Source organism: Falco cherrug, chromosome 6 (assembly GCF_023634085.1).
Source record: "Falco cherrug isolate bFalChe1 chromosome 6, bFalChe1.pri, whole genome shotgun sequence".
Lineage (NCBI taxonomy): Eukaryota > Metazoa > Chordata > Aves > Falconiformes > Falconidae > Falco > Falco cherrug.
Genome location: NC_073702.1, coordinates 73,973,731 through 73,988,742, shown reverse-complemented (window position 1 = coordinate 73,988,742; position 15,012 = coordinate 73,973,731). Strand labels below are relative to the sequence as shown.

General features: G+C 44.7%; 1 protein-coding gene across 1 annotated transcript in view; it reads right to left on the bottom strand.

Moving 5' to 3' along the window:
* Positions 1 to 15,012, bottom strand: part of PPM1G (protein phosphatase, Mg2+/Mn2+ dependent 1G) — a 28,343-nt gene that overhangs the window by 8,865 nt on the left and 4,466 nt on the right. The window contains exons 2-3 of the mRNA XM_055713523.1: positions 13,912 to 13,981; positions 192 to 277 (exon numbers count right to left, since the gene is read on the bottom strand). Coding sequence (XP_055569498.1) covers positions 192 to 277; positions 13,912 to 13,981 — 156 coding nt within the window. The remainder of the gene's footprint in view (positions 1 to 191; positions 278 to 13,911; positions 13,982 to 15,012) is intronic.

Genomic DNA, 15,012 nt, shown 5'->3' with positions numbered 1-15,012 from the left:
GAAGGTTTATCTTTGAAAAAACAATGAATACCTGGTGTACACTCCTAGAAACAAGGAAGGGAAATTAAAATAGAAGACATGGCAGACAGACCTTAGAGGGACAGGGCCCTGCACATAAGTACTAGGTACCTAAACACAGGTTTTCCTCTGCATTGGTGCTTACTTGTTTCAGGGCAGAGCTAGATTCTTACCTTTTGCAATTTGCCTTCCTTATAGGCCTTCTGGTCTTTGATTATCTCAGGAAGATACTTGGCACAGTAAAGGGCAACTTCTTCTCCTGAAAGAGAGCAGAAGTCATTTAAAGAGGCTGGTCCTCCCAGAAGCAAAATGCATCTTGAGCAACTGAATTCCTGAGGCAAATCTTGGGACACAAACCAGAACTACTCCAGGCATGGAAAAGTCACGCAGCAACAGACTGCTGGGGATTGCACTCACACCCCTCAGGAGGCTGCATCTCCAGAACAGCAGGATTTGCTGACGATCCCTGGCAAACCTCAATGAGCTCTTGCCCATTACGTTTGGCCAATGCTATAAGCTTCCTGAAAGGGAGTTTAGGCCCACTTTGGCACTTAGGCTGTTTAGGCCCATCCTACCTAGAAAGCTCAATTTTCTCATGTAAGCACAGGGATAAACAAGCAGAGAAAAAGGGAAGCTTTTGGTTAATGTAAACTCTTTCTCAGAGCATTACCAACACATGACGAGCAGCACAAAAAACTTTATGTACTCGAGCATATGTTCTAGACCAACGAGAAGACAATGCCACAGCCTTGAAATAAGCCCTTTGGGAAGACGGGTGTCCTGATCGGCAGAGCAGTCACCTTGGCACAGGATGGGGTGTGTGAGTGCACAGCATGAGTAAATGGTGGCCAGAACACCAGGCTGCCAAGAGCATAGAGGGTAACTTGGATTGATGGTCAACAAGTCAAACCAAGAGCTGAAAGATTTGTCAAAGCCACAAACACCCCAGCAGCTCAGTAATTAATACTGTCAAGTATGCAACTGTGCAGAGGAGACATTTTGTGTGATCATGACGGTGCTATTAGAGAGGAAGATTAAACAGAGTGAGGGATTGTGAATTTCTGTAGTTCAGCTCAGCAAGAGGGACCAGAAAGAACAGTGCAACTTGTAAGAGATCAGTCTGGTAATTTAGGTTTTTATGTGAGAGGCAAAGAACAAAGTAGGACATAGGAACCTGGCTCGCAAGTCACAAGAAAGAAAAACTAGAGCTAGAAACAAACTAAATGACAGTCACAGAAGGGTGGCAGGGAGAGGAGCAGGGCAGATTGCAAGCAGGTGGAAGGGTCCAGCCACAGGGCCCAAGAAGATGCTTAAGATTGTGTTGGATGAGCCATTCTCTACCACAGGGCAAAGAAGGAGTAGTATGACTGAGCTGAACATAGCGCTCAGAGCCTCTCTGCACACTGCCAGCTTTCCTATGGCTATAGGTAAGGTGAGAGAGTGCTCCTTCCCTCCCGGAGGGTGAGTACAGAAGGCTACAGAAAGACGGTTTTTACAGCAGAGCTAGCTAGAGAAGGCCAGTTTTTACAGAAGAGCTGTAACAGCCACTCAGTCTCTTGATCTCCCTGCTAGCACATCCCAGCTTCCCCCCCTTTCTTCCAGCCAAAGAGAGGCTGTGCAGGCAGGTGGCCATGATGAGTAGTAACACACACAGGAGCAAAGCTCTGCGAAGCTACAGGGAGCAGGGGAATTGAGGGGAACGTATGAGAAGGGTGAGAAGTAGCTAGCCATCAGCTTAGCAAAGGGAGAGGTAGAGGGAACATAGCAGGAAGCAAAGAGGCAGTTAAGATTTGAGAGAAAGAAAGAAACAGCAGACAAGGGACTTTCCCAAATGTGCCTGCAGAAAAGGGATCAAGTGGCCATTGACAAAGAACAGAAACCTTGCAAAATGGTCGTTGTTGAAATAGCGCTGCAAAAAGTTCAATACAAAGAGACTGAGCTCTATTCTGACCGTGCTCTCAAAAATGCAGAATGGGAGGAAGAGTGGGTGAAAAACAAAAAAAGAAGATCACAGAAAAATAAGTGACCCAAGAGAGAAATAGGAGTGACTCCAGCATTTTAATGAGAACTTAAAAGTGAATACCAAGGTGACCTGACAACCACAGACCTGTCAGAAGAATAAAAAACTGGCCAGACCTTACAGGATCTCAAATGAAAAAGACGGACAATTAATGTCCATTGACATGGGATTATGGAACCAGATCTTGCCAATCCAACTCAACATCTACTTTTAAAGATAACCAGGATTATGGCTGATTTAGGTAGGGTCTATAATGTGTATGTATATAATACATAACTTAAATATACACATATGTATATAAGACAGCACTTTGCTTAAAAAGTTAAACTTTCAAGCCAGCACATGCAGAATAGGTTAAGGAACTGCTAGCTCCCAGTTGTGAGATTAAACTGAACAAATCAAATGGGAAGATGTGTTTATATGCAGTTTTGATGGACTGGCTTCCAGATGATACTGTAACGTTTTTATCAGAGAGCCAAAATGAAGCAAAATTTCTGAGTAAACTATAGACAGAGTAGTGAATAATGACAATGACAGGTCTTCCAAGTCACTTGATGAGCTGGGGGAAGTGAGCACAGGCTGCTCAAAGAGGTATGGCCTCCAAGGAGAACGTGCATAGTTTTGGACCATGGCAGGAAACCAGCCAGCGGCTCCAGATGCTCTGCAAGATGGTCCTAGAAGAGGCCAGGAGCATGCTACATGTTTCCTTTCATTTAGGCTGCTTTTAAAGCATAAATTAGCAGGCCATAGAACAGTAGCACTTGCAGAGACAGGGATTGAGTGGATCAGCCTGGCCCAAAGGTGGCTGGGGCAGTTTGCTGCGGGGACACAAGGCTCTGCCATGGGTAGACCTGTTCCAGGACTTGGCCGGCACCTTGGCTGAGAGCTAGATGTGATAGTGATGTACTCCCACATAAAGGCTTGACCAGCAAGCAAGGTGGTACACTGAGCATGCCTCAGCAGTCCAAGGAGGAGAAAAACTAGGAAAACTGCAGGAAAATCTAATCCCAAATCAGGAACTAAAGGACAGGAAACAGGCCCCATGGGCTGCCAACATGACTGCTGGTCATTGCAGGGAGCAGCTGCAATCTCCTCCGGTTTCTCTTCCAACTTGCAATCATTCCTGCCTGCTCAATCTGCACCAGCATGATGGTGCTGACATCTGCCACGCATCTCATTTTGACACTCTCTGGGGCACTGAACTGCATCATCCAGAGTGACAGACATGCAGGTGGGTCACCTGCACACAAGCCATGCTGTGCCCTGCAGCGCTTCAGAGGCTTCGACAATGGTCTTACCCAAACGCTAAGCAGGAATGGGGTGGGTAAAAGCCTGCATCGCTTGTACCACTTAATTATTCTGGAGGAAGACAACCAGCCACAGCTGCCTGCTGAAGACCAGAAAGGGAGAAGAGAGTGACTGAAGGGCACCCTCATCCCTGCCCAGCAGGGTCTGCAGATGAGGCAGCAGCTCTGTGCAATCTGTGCTACTGGAAGCAGCTGACAGGTCTAATAATACCAGAGTGGACACCTGATCACCCACCAGATGGAAAAGATGACTGAACATCGCAATCTTTCTGCCACAACTAGGGATGGGGGATTTTCTTCATAGCAACAAGTAGCTTGATCTAAGAAAGCCACCAACAGCTTTGCAGCCCTGGCCCTGGTACGTACCCTGTAAGCAAGGAGGGCATGGGGCTGGAGCACAGCCTGCAGGAAGATGCTTTCCACAAGGCTGGCAGCAGTGTGCAAAGCAACGCAATAAAGATCTTGCTCTGTCGCCACCGAGCAGGAAGACAGCCCCAATATGAAAAGCTTTAACAGTTAAACCATTTCTTTGAAACAGGGACACTGAGATTCAATAGCAATCCGGGAACGTCCAACATGCCTGACTGTGCCTACCCAAAGACAAACTACTGCAAGAGAATTCATAGGTCCCATACTGGTTTTGGCTGGGAAAGAGTTAATTTTCTTCACAGTAGCTGGTATGGAGTTGTGCTGAAAACAGCGCTGGTAATTCAGGGATAGTTTTGTAAGTGCCAAGCAGCGCTTATGCAGAGCCAAGGCCTTTTCTGCTCCTCACCCCACCCCACCAGTGAGCAGGCTGGGGGCACGGGGGCAGCTGGGACAGGACACAAGCTGGGACAGCTGACCCCAACTGACCCAAGGGATATTCCATGCCATATGACATCATACTCAGCATATAAAGCTGGGGGAAGGAGGAGGAGGAAGATGTTTGCAGTGATTGTGTTTGTCTCCTCAAGTAACCGTTACACACGATGGAGCCCCGCTTTCCTGGGAATGGCTGAGCCCCCGCCTGCCATGGGAAGCGGTGAATGAACTTTTTTTGCTTTGCTTGTGCACGCAGCTGTTGCTTTATTTATTAAACCGTCTTTATCTCAACCCACAAGTTTTCTCACTTTTACCCTTCTGATTCTCTCCCCCATCCCACGGGGGAGAACGAGCAAGCAGCTGCATGGGGCTGAGTTGCCGGCTGGGGTTAAACTATGACAGTGCCACAGAAGGAAAGAAAGCTTTGCTGCTTCCCATGCAGCTCCAGCACAGATGTCACAACAGACATTTCTACTGCAAACTGATGAAGCTTCACACAGGAACCTTTCGTCAGTCTCCTAGAATCCTCTCCCCATCGGCTGCAGCTCACCCTCAAAGCAGGCCACCCTCTATGCGCACAGCTGGTCGTGGCAGTACCCCATCTCCCTTGCTCAGAGGATACCAGGCCTTGGTACCTATGGGTGTGAAATGCCTTCAGGGGCAGAACACTTAGAAAAAATAATTACTCACCTAGAACCATAACACATAACCAACAACAAATCCAGGATCAACTCTGCCACATCTCCAGTGTGCAACCCACTGTAAAACTGAGTCTCAAAGTCTCTATGAATTATTTTATTAATGTTTTTTTTAGAGGAGCAGCATCCAGCTAAGTAATGCCAAAGCCTCAGCTGCACTTTCTGCTTAATGTGACACAGATGCAGTAGTAGGAAGGTCTTCAGGAGGCTAAAGTAAAATACATAATGTGTAGCACTGATTTCAGTGAAAAATACGTGGAGGATTCTCCAGAGTGCGTACTTTTACGTTCCTACAGAATTATAACAAGAGATCACTTCTGTTTGCAAAAAAGCGTGTGGAGCATTCAGGATACCTGAATGACCATGCAGAAAGGTGGAAGCATACATGGGAAAGTTCAGGTCTGAGAGTATATTTCTGCATGGCTGGATGCCACTGCCAAAAAATACATCTGATTCAGTTTTAGAAGCAGGAGTCACATTCAGATTAAATATGGAACAAAGTCAATTTATCTTGGCGCTTCAGGCAAGGCTGGCTCCAGACTACCTCAGACCCAGCTGGAATCTTACTGCAGTATTTCTCTATCTCCAGGAGCACAGGCTTGAATATGACATGTGAAGACTAGAACTGGCAGCAGCTTCAGGGCAGAAACCTAGGGAAGAAAAAGGCCTCCAGAGATACAGGTTCCTAGATCAAATCTTTTTCAGGGCATGTACATGCACAAACTCATCCTATCTCATCTTCACAAGGCTGAAAGTAGATCCCACTCCAAGATTTGATCTGTATTTAGACACATAAACACCATATGAACATAAAATAAAGAAAGCTTAAGAGTCAAGTAACAAACTAGTTAACAACAAGTATCACAGAATCCCTATGGATTGGAGTACTATGCCAAAACAGGAAAAGAAAAAAATTAAACTCAGAGTATTAACTCCCACCCCGAGACAATGACAGAGAGGCAGAATGTTAAGGTAGATCAGAAGGCAAGACGACTGTTGTGGTTTCAGCAATATCTAAAGCCAGCTAGATGGCTTTCACCTCTGCAAACTGACTCCATCCACCTTTTCCTTTGGCAGTTTCTGTGACAGCACATAGGACTCTACACAGCAGCTTTCCACCTTCAATGCTTTCCCACAACATGGCAGGATCCATCTGTGAACAGGGCATATTGCTCTTCATTTCCTGGTAATTTATTATACAGAGGGACCTCTTCAGCATGAGTCCCCTCCTCTGGCAACACTCTGAAGTTTCGGCCCTCTGGCCAGTCCATGATCACTTCCAGGACTCCCGGACAGTCAGTGCTTCCCATTTGAGCTGCTGTGTGATCAGTGTGACCTGCTGATGCCTAGATATGCAGAGGGGACGTCCCCTTTGAACATCCAGCCCAGCATAGGCAATCAAGGTGCCAAAAAGAGCTATGCTTCAGTACCAACTACTTCTGAAGCAGCACCAATTCCTTCATATGCTGCTGTTTCTTTTTTCAGTTGGAGTGTGATGGGCTTCAGATCCCCTATACCCCCAGCTCCAAAACCCTACGGTGAACCTTGAGTCTCTCCAGGCACTTTCTGCCAGACGCTCTGGCAGGTGGGGCTGTTATCCCTGGCAGAAGTATAAAGCATGTATTTTTTTTTGCCGTGCCCAGACTGGCCCAAATGCTACTGCATGAACTATCTCCTGTTTAATTTGTTCAAAGGCTTGCTGCTGCTCAGGGCCCTATTCAAAGTTGTTGTTCTTCCAAGTCATTTGATAGAGAGGGCTTAGAATCAGACTATAACCTGGAATATGCATTCTCCAAAAACCCACGACACCTAAGAACATTTGTGTTTCTTTTTTGTTAGTTGGTGGAGACACAGCCATTATTTTATTGAACACATCCATTGGGATATCATGACACCATCTTGCCATTTTATTCCCAAGAACTGGATTTCCTGTGCAGCTCCTTTGACCTTTGTTTCATAGCAAAAACCAGCTTTCAAAAGAATCTGGATTATTATCCCGTTCTGAAACACTTCCTCTGCTGTGTTGCCCCACACAAAGATGGCATCAGTGTCTTGGAGGTGTTTTCCAGAGCTTCACCTCGTTCCACTGCAGTCTGTATCAGTCCATAGCAGATGGCAGGGCTATTTCCACCCTGGGGCAGTTGATTCCAGGTGTACTGGACACCCCTCCAAGTGAAAATGAACTGTGGCCTGCGCTCTGCTGCCAAAGGGGTTGAGAAAAACGTGCTGGTGCTATCAGTTGCTGCATACTGTTTGGCAGCCTTTGACTCCAGTTCATACTTGGAGTCTGAGGTTGGTATGGCAGTGCTCAGTGGCAGCATGACTTTGTTCAGCCTTGACAGTCCGCTGTTACCTTCCACTCGCCATGAGATTTTTGCACTGGCCTTATGAGACTATTAAAGGGTGAAAGCGCTTACTGACCACTCCTTGACTCTCCAGTCGCCAGATCAGCTTATGTATGGGAACCAGGGAGTCTCGATTGGTGTGATATTGTTGCTGGTGCACTGTCATGGTAACAATTGGCACCTGCAGCAAAGCCCACCACAGATGGGTCCTCTGAGAGACCAGGCAAACTAGACAGCTGTTTAATCTTTGCCATACTCAAGACAGCTATACCGAAACCCCATTGGTACCCTTTTTGGGTCTTTGAAGTACCCTCTTCCTGAGGTAGTCTATGACAAGTATACATGGAGCCTCCAGACCAGTCACAACAGGATGCTTTTGCCACTTGCTCCCAGTTCGGCTTACCTCAGCCTCCAACACAGGCAGTTCTTTGGATCCTCCTGTCATTCCAGAAATACAGAGGGATTCTGACCCTTCGTAATCTCATGGTACTAGAGCACACTGTGCACCAGTGTCTGCTACAGCTTTATACCTCCCTGGGGCCGATATGCCAGGTCACTGAATCCACAGGGCCCAGAAAAAGCAGTTGTCCCTTTTCCTCCATGTGGCCAAAGGCAAGGTCCCTCTAGTCCTGACTGGAATCTTCATTACTTGATTTTTATTACTGCAAAACAGAAGTCCCTTCACCAGGGTCAAAAGTACAATCAGCCCTTCTGCTCTGCCCAGCAGATATCGGAGCAGTAATTTTTCTGGATAGATGCTTTTCAGCTGTTGTTTTCCCTTGCAGCTCCTGTACCTGAGCTTCTAGTCTCCAGGTTCACTGTCCCACTTCCTTATGTCCTCCCTTGGTCATGCAGGAAGAACCATGGGGGTTGCACGTGATGTGTGCCACTGGTACTCTCTCCCTTGAACAGAAAAAGGCTGACTCTTTATTAAGATATTAATAAAGATAATTAATTTTTCATTAATTAAGAGGTTAATAGCTGAGGCCTTGGTTGGAACACATGAGGAAGACCTACCCTTCTCTGCTTACTCAGACATTTTTTGGGTCAGTCTGTCCACAGCTGAGACACAGGCCCACATAGAGCAAGTGAGATTATCTTTGTATTCTTGGAATTGCCTGGCCAGGCCATCTATCCTTGGTGCCTCCCTATCTGCCCAGCTCGTTATTGCCAGGGTGTGGGCATATATTGTCAGTTCATTTCATACAAGCTTTTGTCACACGGACTGCATGCACTGGATTTCACCCCGGTCTCTGGATGCCTAATTGTCACCCAGGTTGCTATAGATCATCTCCAACACTGCTTGTTCCCTCAGACACTGGATACCTCCCTCAATGTTGGTCCATCTGCTTTGGGAATTTGCAAGTTCTTCCTTGAAGGGACACCTGTCCTTATGCTTGACAAGAGTCACCACCAAAGACTGAGGACTCCTGCCCTTTTTCTAATCCCTTTGTCAATAGCCTTATCCTTAGCAAGGGATCCCAGCTACTGGGCTTCCTTACCCTTTAATTCCCAACTGCTGATCCCACTGTCCCAGCATCAGAGTAATCAGTTGAGAATTAGCTCACCTGGTTAATGGCTAAAATCTTTTCACATATGTTGCAGCTCACTTAGGGATAGGGATCAGGTGGTTTCTGTCTCATTTACGATTTCAGCCTCTTCCTCCTCCTGTTCTTGACTGCTGTGCTGCAGAACACCTGTTCTGCCTCTTTCTCCTCCTCCTTCTTAGAAGCTTCCTCATCTCTTACTAAAACATACTGACTTCCACTTCCATTGTTTCTTTTTAGTTATATGGGCAACTGATATAATGTCTGGTTTAGCCATAATGTCTGTTGGTGTGCTTTCCCTCTCTTCTTCCTGAGGGTGCTGCATAATATTGAGCAGTGTTTGGCAGGTGCTGGCCAGGGCCCAGCACAGTGTGGCAAGTTGTGCCTCTTTGGAATAGCCACAGCCATTTTTTTTCCCCCTCAAACATTCTATCACTTCATCAGGATCCTGTAGTTGCTCAGGAATGAAGTTCCAGACCACTGGACGCCAGATGTTCTTTAGATACCTGCTCATATTCTCCCATATGCTATGCCACCCATGACAATACTCTTGCGGAGCCTGGGTCATATTCCTAAATTGCTTGTTAACCTTAGACAAAACCAAAGCAATATTCCTAAGAAATACAAATAGATGTATTTTAACTACCCAAGGATATTCAAGATACTGAGAAGTTATTGTAACAAGGGAGAAAACATCACAGAAGGAGGTAGTGAAGGTGCCATTCTGTACTACTTCCACAAAAAATCCTCTCGGAGGAAGAAGTGTAATTGTTAATTGTCTCTGTGAGATGGTACCCACAGTACAGTAATGGCTTCAGTACAGAGCCCAAACACCAGCTCAAGGTCAGTGCTTTAATAACAAATCTCCCAGGCAAAGCATAACTAATCACTACAAAGCACAGCAAGCTGCAAAGCCAACATCAATCTTTAACGTATATGGAGGAAAAAAAAAAAAAAAAAAAAAAGAAAAAGGAGACCATGGCATAGATCAGATAAAGTAATACCAAGAACATAAATCAATACTGTGACCTGCAACTGTTTTAACAGATAAAACCCATTCTAATATGCTCTGCTCAATCTGTTATTACCTCAAACCCTTCAGGCCCCATGTTGGGCACTACAAAAAGGACTGTTGTGGTTTAACCCCAGCCAGCAGCTAAGCACCATGCAACTGCTTGCTCACTCCCCCCAGCAGGATGAGGGGAAGAGAACTGGAAGGGTTAAAGTGAGAAAACTTGTGGGTTGGGATAAGAACAGTTTAATAATTGAAATAAAAATAGCAACAACAATAATAATATTAACAAAATTGTCACAAAAAGGAAAGTAACAGAGATAAACAAAACCCAAGACAGACAAGCACTGCAAATGAAAAGAATTGCTCACCACCAATGGACTGATGCCCAGTCAGAGCAGCAGCACCCCTCTGCCAACATTCCCCTCCAGTTTTCTTGCTGAGCATGATGCCATATGGCATGGAATATCCCTTGGGTCAACTGGGGTCCCAACTTGTGTCCCCCCCTCCCAACTTCTGGTTCACCCCCAGCCTGCTCACTGGCAGGTAGGGTGAGGCGCAGAAAAGGCCTTGGCTCTGTGTAAGTGCTGCTCGGCACTAACGAAAACATCCCTGAATTACCAACACTTTTCAGCACAACTCCAAAGCACAGCCCCATACCAGCTACTGTGAAGAAAATTAACTCAACCCCGGCCAAAACCAGCACTATGACCAAGAACAAGGCAAGAGAAATCCATTGCTCTGCATATAAACTGGGAAAAAATTACAACAGGGCTTGGCTTGCTGTATTCAAATGAAAACCCTGGTAGGAGCAAAAAGAAAACCTCACTATGATAATGTTGACCTCCAAAAAGGAGGAACTATGTGTCAATGAAGACACTTACCAAAAGGAAATAATAATAAAAAAAAGAGCTAAAAGGATAAAGCATGTGTAGATAGATACGGAGCCTGATAAGAAACACCATACTGGAGGTGCACAGTACCCATATATCATTCTCCAAGCTTTGAGGATAGGGATGCCAGGGCAAGTAAAAAACAAACTGGAGAAAGCAAAAAACCAGCAGCATCATTTAAAAACTGGAAGTCTCGTCCACAGGGGGAAAATACAAAAGAAAAACTGATGAGTGAAATGTAAAGGTAAATAGGAACCCCCCCCCCAACCATAAGAAAAAAACCCCCAACAACAACACCGCCCCTGCTTTTTCAATTAACACAATAATAAAATATTTTGCCAACCTGTCTGGAGCAGGAAGCTTACTGGATTGTTTAAGGCTGACAGATGAGCAAGGTATAAAAGAAAAGCTAAATTAATTTTTTGCAGTGTCAGCTAATACAGCTTGGACAGGTTCCCACTCTAAAACCTTCTTTTACATGGGACAGAACTGCAATAATTTCAAACTGAAGAACTAGTGCATCAATAAAATCATACAAAAGTAGGGATGAGCAAAAGTTGTTCTTCAGAGTCAGGTTCAACCATATCACTATACTTCCTGATAAGGTTTGACTAGGAAGAGCTGCAGAGATTCAGCCACTGCAAGTCTAAAACACAAGACAGAAAACAAGTTTTAGAAAACCATGCCAGTGCTTTGCCATTCTGATTAATGCCTAATCCCTAATGTCTATCTTGAATCTCTCCTACTGTACTAAAAAACCCGCAAACAACATACTGCTTCATGTCCTACACTAACAGCAATGTTGTAAGTGTTCAAAGTCTTCCTAAAACCCAACACATGAAATAGTTTCTCAGCTAACAGGGAGGTCTAGCACACCGATCTTGAAGAAGATCGGTTTGATATTATTCATTCTTGACCAGTTTTTGCTAGATGCTACTTATCTTTATATGTGCTAGATGCTTACAAATGGTTTCTGAGCTTCTGCAAAAAATAACATTAAGTTGTAGTTGCTAAATCCCTAGATGTTTTTTCCTTTGTCCTTCCCCTGCCTTTCAGAACCAACCCATTATCCCAGTGTTCTCAAAAGATAATTTTCAGGATATCAGCAGTTGCTCCATCCAGGTCTCTGCACACTCCAAGATGAAGTTCAGGTGGAAAATATTTTCAAAACATTAAATACAAATGCTTCACACTGAGATGACATCTTTTGAAGAGCTACTTGTCATCTACGTACTCAGCCTGACCATTTTAATAAGGACTATTGCAAAAAAAGGTCTTAAACTCTTACTTACAAATTGGCAGAATTAGGTAACTCAGTTCCAAAGGAAAGCAAGCAGTTATGAACTGTGGTATGTAACCTTCCACTTGAATCTGCTCCATTATCAGCAAAATGAAAGACATACATACCATACCAAAAAAAGAATTAATGTAAGAGCTGGAGAGTGGTGGAAACTGGGTTCACAACACTACGTACCAGCATATCCAGTATGTGAGTACAGAAAACAGTAGAAATGGTAATAAATAGAATAAGCAGATATACGGATACATATAGGATGGGCAGGGGTTAACTATACAGCAGAGAATGTAACGAACTGGTAAATGTTCTTTCAAAGAGTCAACGAGCAGGAGAGAACAGGCAGTTTAGTTGATCTACTTCATATAGATTTGCAAAACGCTTTCCTATAAATCATCAAATGTTTCAAATACTAAGCTGCCATGGGAAAAGAAGTAAGGTTTGATAGAAGCAGACAGCTCTCAAAATGGAGGAGGGCCACTGGCAGAGTTCCTTAAGACTTATGTGGTTCAACATCTACATAAATAATTTGGAAGAGAGGTCAGTAAGAAGTGATGATCAAATTCAGGATGATCAAAAGTAAAATAATTTGCAAAATTTAACAGTAGGATCTTGCGCTTTTACATGATATTGGCAGATAAAACTCCTCACTGACAAAGACAAGAAAAAAACATAAAAGACAACCAACCTCCAAACATACATTGGATGGACTCAAACTCATCTATTACTACTTAAGGAAAGATCTGGAGGAAACTGAGGACAGAGTTCTGAAAATGTCATCTTACAGTTTATTTGTATCAAAACATCCAACATGCTGTTAGGAAAGGAACTGTGAACAAAGCAGAAAACACTTAACGTCATGATAAATTCACAGTATATCTGTAACTTGAAAGGTACAGGCAGTTCTAGTCAGCCTAACTAAAAGCATGTTGCAGAGCTAGACCATGCCCAAAAAATAAAGGACAAATATAATCACAGCTGTGGTACAATGTTTGGAATCTGTGGCTCTGTCCAGCATCAGTAGCCTAGTAAGTTCCGCGGCTCAGGCATTTCATCACCTGTGTTAAAATTTATTAGAATTACTAGAATGATCCATGGCATAAGCTAGTTAGCACTCTCGTAATCTCTGGACACAGTTCAGCATGTAGTTGGAACCAGGAACCAAGAGCTAGTTTGAATGCAGCCACACTAGGCTAAATGTTAAGACAGCTTAACAGCATCAGTGTGGCCAGACTGTGCCAATTGACCTCAGGGCCAGAAAATGGTGCTGCTGTTATTTAATAGTACAGCTGTGTACAACCAGAGAAAAGTCTAGGAGTCTTCTGACTGGAAGAAATTATCAGGCAGCAGATTTAGATCAAATTCTTCTTTCAAATAATACAATTCTAAGCAAAACATCCCATACAAACAATCACCAAACATATAAACCTGGTTTAAAATGCAATTAGACAAATTCATGAAGAATTAGCTCACCAAGACGACAGAAGCACGTCTATAAGATAAAATGGCTGCAACCTGTAGCTCAAGGAGCCTTTACATGGGGGATGGAAGCTGGGAAAGTGTGTCAGGGAATGGATCTGCCTGTTCTGTTTTTTCACTCGTCTTGGGCAACCAGTACTGGCAACCAGCAGAACATACTGACTAGAGTCAGACCTTTGGTCCAATCTCATGTAGTTTTTCTTACTGACACTCTTCTGTGACTATCCTCTCTGGCTGATCCACCAAGAAAATAGCCATTCTTAAAAGTTTTAGAAGATGGAATGCAAATCTCATTTCAATTTCATATCAACCCATGCTCTTCCTTCTAGAAACCCTAAGGAACTTTCAGAACCTCAGTCGATGATATAAAAAAAAAGTTTCCCAAGAAGGAGCAGGATTTTTAGTGACAGACAGATGTTTGCCCCATCAGCCACTGAGCAGCCTAGAAGAGCCACACTGAAGGGCTCTGGAGAGAACACAGTGGATGCAGTTACCTCCGTGTCCATCGTAGACTGAGAACATGGCTGTTTCACTGTCCAGCTCGGGTATGCAGTTGTGCGCATCCTGAAAGAGAGAGCAAAAGTCTGGAATGATGTGGATTGCACTAGTCCCCACAGAGAAGTGGGTAGAAGGCACAGCGAGGCTACGAGCACTAACACAGGGATTCTCAAATCTGGAGGGAGAGCAAGAACAGTAAGAAAGCCTCCTCTCACATTCTCAAAAGCTTACCTGACAAGCACTTGTCTCCAAAGGGGGGGAGGGGCACAGATCTTTAATGTTACGGTGCTCTCTGCACTAGAGCAGTAACGCAGCCTTGACACCATGCGATTGTACCGGAAACCCCTTCAGATCCTCAGTACAACAACTCTAGGTATGGCCAAGCTCAAGCCAGAATCAAACTCCTCTGCTCCCAGTACTCGCAAGGCCTGCGTTACTGTAGTAGCTCACAGTACTTAAAGAACATGAGGCAGCAAGCCATGCTCTACTGCACAAACTGGTACAGAGGTGAGGGCTGTCCAGCTGAGCATAACTACAGAAATACAAGTTATGCTGGTACCAATATACTGGCAACCTCCCACACACAGACGAATGCAACTGGCTTAGGGTCACCTGTGGAGTCTGGCTGTTCCCATAGATGCTCTCTTCTCCAGTTCTTGCCAAACAAGAGCCATGCAAACTGAAGAGCCACGTTGATACACTGACAAAGCTAGAAGGTCACATATGGAGCCTCCTGACCTCACGCCTTGAAGCAAATATAGCTTTGCCTTTACTTATCCTGGTGAATATGGTCACAGACAGCAGCAGTTGTCTACCCAAACAGCCCAAAAAAGAGGCAGCCCTGCAGGACCTAGGATTACCACCACATCCAGTGAGAAGAAACAAACCAGTCTGGAAAACCTTCTCTTGGGACAAAGGCTCTTTTCTGCTTTTCTTGCCATGTGCGATGCTCCATGAAGGCACTGCTGGCCTCAGGTGCCACTACCTGACAAGCAAGACAAAAATCCCGGCCTCTCTCAAGCATCTTTTAAGCAGCTGAGCAAAGGACAAGCAACTAATCAACTAATAGTGCAAAACCCAAAGTACAAACCCAGGTA